Source organism: Dryobates pubescens, chromosome Z (assembly GCF_014839835.1).
Source record: "Dryobates pubescens isolate bDryPub1 chromosome Z, bDryPub1.pri, whole genome shotgun sequence".
NCBI lineage: Eukaryota > Metazoa > Chordata > Aves > Piciformes > Picidae > Dryobates > Dryobates pubescens.
In genome coordinates this window covers 16,195,220-16,203,285 of record NC_071657.1, presented here as the reverse complement: position 1 = coordinate 16,203,285, position 8,066 = coordinate 16,195,220, and the positions used below count along the sequence as shown (strand labels likewise).

Below are 8,066 nucleotides of genomic sequence, written 5' to 3'. Positions count from 1 at the left end.
CCTCATGGCATTGTAGTAATGCCATACTACTACCAACTGACTGCTCAACTGATCCGTAGTGGGAAATACAATGTTCCCAACTTGAGCAAACTATAGAAGGCACGCCTGATGAGAAAGGAAATATTGCCTTGAGTGGGGTTAACCATCAAGTTATCACAGAACAGTTAGCAATCTCATCACCCTCCAATCTTATTTGAAAGCTCAATCCCTGGCATTTAACATAAATACACATTATTAAATAATAATTCCAAAGTAATATTGTCTGTATATATTCTTATTTGGGAGAGGGATGAATATGTAAGACATGCTAGGTCTAATATTCAGTGTCTTAAATTGGCTTGGCTACTAGAATGATGAAGGGCATGCAGGGATAGATACTTAATGTGTTGATAAACAGAATGGTCAAAACCTATTGATTTTTAAAAAGTCTTTATTTACTGATACAGTAGGTCATTCTGCATACAAACTGCAGCACTCTCAGACGGATTAAACTCATGTAAATCACCAGATAAAGGTATTTCCAGGAATCACACCTGGAGAAAGCAATCCACCTCTGGGTCATCTTTGAAAAATACCTACAACCTGGTTTGCAGAAGGTGTGTCAGAAATTTACAAACTTGGACTATAGAGTCTTACCATACCAAATGCAGTGTTACATAATAGCAATGCCACTACAAGAATCACCAGCCACAACCTAATTCAACCTGATTCAACTAAAAAATAAGATGCATTTAACAGTGTAGAACCACTCCTGCATAACAGCCTTGCCCTCTTCTGATGTCTGTAAATCGTAACTCCATCACCACTTGTAAGATGTTACTAAAACACAAGCATTTTGTGTCAGTGCAGTTTTTGCTTCCCTATCTTACGTAGACAAAAATTTCTACGTTAAAATTTACCTTTTTCACAAATTACAAATTTCTTTAAAAAAAAAAAGACGATTGTAAACATAAATTGGGGGGGGTTTGCCTCACAGTCAAGGCAAACGTAATTAGTGATGCCAGAGGTTACTATACCTGGAGACACTTCGTATAGAAGACAGAATACCTTAAAGAAAGATCTAGGCACAACAAAGCTGCATTTTGCTGGAACTGGATTCAGATAGTCCTATCCTGACAGTGTTTGCTGCGTGAAAACAATAACCAAACATCGCCGTTCTAACAGACTGCACGTACCGATGGCAGGTCAGCGTGCAGAAGTTAAGGGCTGCACCAAGCAAACATCGCACCTGCTTGAAGGCATCCTCAGGCTTTCCTGAAACGCCGTTTCCAACCTAGAAAAGAGACAGATGACGCTAAAACAGCGGGGGCGACTTCAGAGCCTCAGCCAGCACAATACGCAGCAACGTCCAGCCCGCGGCGGGGCGGGGCGGGGCGGGGCGGGACGAAGCTGGCCGGGACCGCTGAGTCCCGCGCCGGAAGCGGAGCTCTATGCGCCGGGCGGGGCTGCCGTTGCCAAGCGGAAGTGCGGCCGCTGCGGCGGTTGGGGTTTAAAGGCTCCGAGGCGGTAAAAGGGTGACGAGTGGCGGCAGAACGGGAGAGCTGGTCGACTTCTTGTATAGTTTTACGTCTCGAGAGCGGTTGCATTTCTCGGTCCCTCATCCCAGAGGTTCCTGGGCGGAAAGGGGAGATGGTCTCCAGAGCCGCCGATCGACTACTGATCGTCGTCTCGGTCCTGGAAGGTAAACGGGGGGACTGGAGAGGTCGCGGCCTCCCTGCTGTTCGTTGTCATCTCCGTCTTGGGCATAGCATGGGAAGTGATCGCTGCCTCCAGATGTGTTTCTGTGATGGAGTAAGCGGGATAAGCTAAGTTGTTGCTAATGAACAGGTTATGTTACTAAAGCTGTGGACGTACATGTCTTAAAGTCAGTATGGACGACCTCCGGTTTGTTCGTGGAAGTGTTTAGCCAAAATACTATTTTAAGTAATGAAAGGGTTCTTCATTTTCTGGGAAAAAAAATAAAAAAATCTGTTTGTATTGCAAAACCCGCCTCACAGCCGCGAAAGTTGTCATTTAAACCCCATATCGCTGCTGTTCTAGTGGATGCTTTTGCCACCATTCCCTCTGAATCAAGCCTCTAGGTAAGAAGAGACATCCCTGCGTCTTATCTAGTCCTCACTGCTACAAGCAGCAGCATCGCTAGCCCTTCTGTACGAGCTGCGGAGGCTCCGTTCTCGCTGGCAGGCTGTGGAGTCTTTTCAGCAGGGCCTCACTTCAAAAAAGCTTTATACCTAAGCATTGGAGTCCGACCAGTGTCTTACAATGGGATCATTTTATACATGTCTGCCTTTTCTTCTTCTTCTTTTTTTTTTTTTTTAAGAAGCATTCTAGTATTTCTATTGCCTATTCTTAGAAGTCTGCAGTAAACTTATAGCATTCACACACATCTTGAATACTACCTAATCATTCATCATTTTGAGTTTGTACAGATTATACTTACTGAGGTGTAATTAGCGTGTGGGTGTTGGGATTTTGTTTGGGATTTTGTTCTGGTTTGGGTTGTTCGGCTTACTTTGTTTGTCAAGTAAATCCAATTATCTCTCTCTCCTTTTATTGGTAACTTTAAAATAAGATCCTGTCATCTGACATGCATCTAGCCCATCCCCACACAGTGATACATGTAAATTTAAAAAAGTGTTCCGTTTTATCACTTAAGTTATTAATCAGAATGTGGGATGATGCTGAACCCAGGACAAATCCTGTATAGCTTTAGGCAGTCTACTAATACAGCAGTGATTTAAAAAAAAATTATTTATTTTCAGCAACCAGTAGTTGGAGAAACACCTTTCACTGCTTGGCTTTTGCTGCTTTGATATGGGACCGTGGAAAAATGTGCAGTAGAAGCAAAGCATGCAGTCTTCCTCTCACCTGTTCACCTGATCTATTCCACTCGTGGATTTCCAAAATCAAATCACAAAATTTGCCCAGTTTTTTCCCCTCCTTGTGCTTTGTGATTTAATGTCTTTCTGTTTCTGGATGCTTCACTAACAATCTCTTAACGTGTTATGTTCTTCCTCCTTACTTCTGCATAATAGGAAGACTTCTTTTATATGCTATGAAGAGCGTAGCTTTAGAGTAAGCATGAGAAAGATGATAGGGTAAATGTATTTTTATGTAATTGACTTATGGCATGTCTTTCCTTTTTGTTGTTGTTAATGCTATCACATGGCAGTTGCACTCTGTTACAGGGCGCTATTTTCCAAAACGACCCAAGTACATGCTCGTAGTTGAAGCAAAGTTTGATGGTGAGCAGTTGGCCACTGATCCTGTAGAACATACTGATCAGCCAGAATTTGCTACGGAATTGGCTTGGGAACTTGATAGGAAAGCGCTTCATCAGCACAGGTAATGTAAGAAAATTAAATCTAATTAAGAGACAAAATTTGATTTTGCTGTACTTGGTGTTTTGTTTGTGTGGGTGGTGGGGTTTTTTGGTTGGTCTTTTGGGGGTTTGGTTTGGTTTGGGGTTTTTGTTGTTTGTTTGTTTTTTTAACTCTTTGTAGCTGTACACTGATCTACCATAATGTTGCCACAACAAATCAATGTATGTACATGGCAAGGAAAGTGTTTAATAATTCTAAAGGGTATGTTTTCACACTGTTGAAAATGCCCAAAAGCGTACAGTAAGTTAATAGGGCTTGAACTATATAGTTCAAGAATTGGAGTCAAGCTTTCCTATATGTAATGTGACACAATTAACTTCAAGCCTGAAAAACATGCATGAAATATTTTTGAGACTGTCAAATAGAAGAGCTGAGACAGTCACACTTTTGGAAACCTTCTTCATTTGGTTTTAACTGACAGAGTTTTACATCCATCTTTTCTAAGTAGTTAAGAAGGCTGTATTAGATTTGATACTTGTTGAGAGAAAAATGCCTAAATGTGCATTATGCTAGACAGTTTTGTGTCTTTTGCACAGATATCTTTTGCAAGCCCTATTTTTAAAGATACCTTCAAAACTGAAATTGCAGTTTCTTGTGAGGTGCAGTGCTTGTACATAGATGAGAGTGAATGGATTTGTCAGTAGCGTTTCTTCATTAGGATTTGAGGCTCTATGAGACGTCAGGACACTCCTCTGAGAAAACCAATCCGCTTGTTTGTTCTCTGATTTAGTGATAAATTCTTAGACATTCAGTATGAATTTGTTTTCTGACCTACTTCAACTAGTTTTGTAACAAATACACTTTGAATGATTGGTATGCTCAAAACTTAAGAATTTTAACTAATTGCAGAGAACTTTTATAATTTGATTTCAACTGATTTGCTGTTTCAGGCTGCAGCGTACACCTATCAAACTCCAGTGTTTTGCTTTGGATCCTGTGTCTTCAGCTAAAGAGAATATAGGCTACATTGTACTTGATTTAAGGGCTGTGCAGGAAAACACCCAGGTATGTTATCATGTATAAAGTCTGTAAAAAATATCTTTTGACAAGAGTACTGTTACGGGTAGTAGAATTTGATTTGAGGAGCAGACAAAACTTTTGAGTCTTTTTGACATCACACTTCTTAAGGATTTATGGTCCATATAAATTACTGTACAATTTTAGTTGAGAACTTGAAGATTCTTCTAATGAAGGGTCTCCAGTGTATTTTTCTTGCTTACCTGTTTGCTGTATATATCACCAAAAAAAGAGTATATTCAGCCAGTCATCCAGGAATCGTTCTGTAGTATCTTTTAGTGTAATAGTGCACTCACAATAGATTGCAATTTTGGAAAAAAAACAAAACAAGGTGTATTTCAGTAGATGATGAAGTAGAGCTGCCAGAGTAAACCTTCTTTTTCTGTTACAATATTATGTTATTTTAGTAGGGTTTTTTAAATGCCTTTGGTTTATTTTGTTTGACTGTTGTTTTTTCTTTTAAAATTATGTAGGCACCAAAGTGGTATCCTCTTCTTAGTAACAAGTACACTAAATTTAAATCTGAAATACAAGTAGGTGTTGTTTTGGAGACTGATTCAAAAGCACTGGTTGGTGGTTTTAAAGCAAGAGAGGCACCCCCTAGAGAAGGGAAAGGTAAGTAACATAAAATAAGAATATCCCTCTCTCTGAATTAAAAATGCTGCTGTGCCAGTTCAGCATACCTCTTGCAGCAAATGTGTTAAGTCTCAAGAGACTTTAATTTCTTTGCATTTCCAATGCAACTTCTTCACAGCTGTGTGGTGGGTTAAAATTCCCCCCCAACATTAAATTTGCCAGACCAGCTCAGTTGGAAGCAAATGGAACTGTATTTACAAGCAAAACTACAATCTACAATGAAATGGAATGAATATATACAAAATACACAATATTTACAGGTATTTACAATGAATAAACAGCACAAAGACCCCCCTGGCCAAAGACCATAGGAGCTGCAACAGATTCTCTCCCTTTTCCTGCCTCCCCCTTATGCTGCTGTACAAAAGGGACAAGAGAACAGAGCAGAGACACATTAGACTTAAGCAAAACAGTGAAGCCAAGATCAAGCAGAAGCCAGCAGAAGCACAAAGTTAGTATCTCCCAGCCTGAGGAAGTGAGAAGAGAGAGGCTGTTTTGGTACAATTAGTTTAAGTCTCTTACTCTCTTCCAATGGGATTGTTTAGAACTATGTGCCAGGGGAGGTTTAGGCTGGAGGTTAGGAAGAAATTCTTCACAGAGAAAGTGATTGCCCATTGGAAAGGGCTGCCCAGGGAGGTGGTGGAGTCACCATCATTGGAGGAGTTTAGGAGGAGTCTTGAATAGGATGCTTGGTTGCATGGTTTAGTTGATTAGGTGGTGCTGGATGATAGGTTGGACACGACGATCTCGAAGGTCTCTTCCAACCTGGCCTATTCTATTCTCCTTTTTACACCCAATAGTAATTTATTTACATTTTGCTAATTTCTGTTCAAGATCTGTGAAAAAAATTTAAAGGCATAGCCTAAAATTACCACAAGCTGATTAATGTACCTTGTGGTAATAACTTCAAAAGGTAGTTGTGTTACTTTGGTATGGGCTGATTTGCAAACCAACTCATCTTTAAATTCTGAATCAGGGACACAGTCTGCTCCTATGGGCATTATACTCGTATTTCAGGGCTTTAGAAAGTTCTGTAACTAAGTAAGGAAGGAAGGAGCTTCTTCAGAGAACACAATTTCAGTAGCTTGGGCTTGGAAGTATAAAGTAGTTGGGTAGGCAGCTACTTTTTTTTCTGATGGGATTTTAATCTAATTTTAATCATTGAGTACTTAATCCTGCTCTATTGATATTTTTGTAGCAACATGTACTTTAAATGAACTGCTGGCACTTATTCCACTTCAGGATTCCTTTGTACTTTCCTCTCAAAAGTAATTAGTGAAAAGTAGTATTTGAATTCTGATGGGGTTTTGATAATGTAAGTAGGTGTCTGTGTGCTGTGTTTTTCAGTAATTTTTTATCTGTAATTTTTAAAGCAAGTAAGTATCTTGAAACAAATCCTTGAACTTGATTGAAGAGCACCCCCCCAACCCATACAGATTTACTTTCCCTCTTGATCCCCCACGTAAAAGCTTATGTACTTAATTTCTGAAAACCAAGCATCTGTAAAACCAATGGAATTTCTCCTACTTACCTTACAGTAATGCCTCATGTTCCTGCTCTGTGGCTAACTTCTTCACAATTCTAAGTTCATCATCTTCTCATCCTAATCTATGGCTGTGACTTTGCAAAGTCAAAGTGGTCAGTGGCAGCAAGTGTTTTACAAGGCTTCTGGTCAAACTTTGGCTTGGTTAAGACAGTAATGAAGTTCTAGCATAGTCTTCAAAGTGTCCTCTGTGCCCATTGATTATAAATTAATGTAATTTTTTTTTTTGTGGAGTTGTGTGTGTGCGTGTGTATATATATATATAAAACAGCTTTTTTGTTTTGAAATGCTTTGGTACCAAGCATCAAGATCTTTGTTTGTAATTATCGCTTTCCACACAAAAAGGTAAAATTGCAATTATATATAAAATTCCTGCAGCAATTGATAAAATCACAAGTTACTTAATTTTTTTTTTTCTTCCCTGTTAGCATTTGTCCATCTTTCTGGACTAGACCCTGAAAGTATTGTGCCAGTCTTGAATGAAGAAGAGGGTTGTCATCAAATTGGACCAGCAGAGCACTGCAGAGACTACTTTGTCTTGTCTGTAACCATTGCATTTGCCACACAGTTGGAACAGGTTTGGTTCTTTGCTATGTGTAGTTTTTAAGAAGTAGTATCCTACATTTGTATTTACACCATCAGATGCCTTAATTTCTATTTAGGATTTTTTTTTTCCGCAGAATTTTGTTGCAATAAATAGCCTTGTCACATACTGAATTAATACATGTTAATTTGAAATTTAAAACTTTATTGTTGTGGTTACATGTCCAATTGCAGATGAAAGATCAGAATTCTTTGGGTGCACCAAAGCTGCATTTGCTTTACACACTTTTTATGAAGTGCATACATTTATATTGCAATAAAGCGTAAAACGTGTGGGTAGAGATAATCCCGGTTTTCCGTGCGGTGCCCTTGTGCTGAAATTATGAAACACCTTTCAGATCAGAACAGTAGAGCTTATATGTTGCCTAAGGGAAAGACTTATCAGCTTGGTTGAAGTGACATGCTAATGTGATTATTTCAGCTTTAAATCTCAGCTGCTATTTTTATGCTGTACTGTACTACACTGCCTAATTTAAAATATAGATGTGACCATTTACTGTGAAAGTCACAATTCCAAGACAGCATTATTTTAGTTGATCTGTAACTAATAGCATATAATAAACTTTTCTCAGTCTTATCTTTTTTTGCAGAGAAAGTAATTTTCTGTGTCAGATCTATAGGGCCTTGTGAAATAAATTTACTGTATCAGTCTGGGGTCACTGGTGCCTTTTTAGGCATTTAACTCAATAGTTGCAGTGGCTACATGATGAAGTAGATATTTCTGTCTGTTCCAGTCTTTTATTCAATCACATAAGTTGATATGGATTAGATACTGAGTGTATAAATCTTATTTCTCCTATAAATATTTTGTGGAGGCAATGCTTACCTCTAAATATTTGTACAGTTCTTGATATTGTTTAATATATGGTATAAGTTACAGCCTT

At 38.8% G+C, this 8,066-nt stretch overlaps 1 protein-coding gene across 1 annotated transcript in view; it reads left to right on the top strand.

Annotated features, from left to right (window-relative positions):
- Positions 1–1,436: 1,436 nt before the first annotated feature.
- Positions 1,437–8,066, top strand: part of CEP120 (centrosomal protein 120) — a 44,830-nt gene continuing 38,200 nt past the window's right edge. The window contains exons 1-5 of the mRNA XM_009900659.2: positions 1,437–1,681; positions 3,189–3,345; positions 4,274–4,388; positions 4,874–5,015; positions 7,008–7,156. Coding sequence (XP_009898961.2) covers positions 1,630–1,681; positions 3,189–3,345; positions 4,274–4,388; positions 4,874–5,015; positions 7,008–7,156 — 615 coding nt within the window. The 5' untranslated portion in view covers positions 1,437–1,629. The remainder of the gene's footprint in view (positions 1,682–3,188; positions 3,346–4,273; positions 4,389–4,873; positions 5,016–7,007; positions 7,157–8,066) is intronic.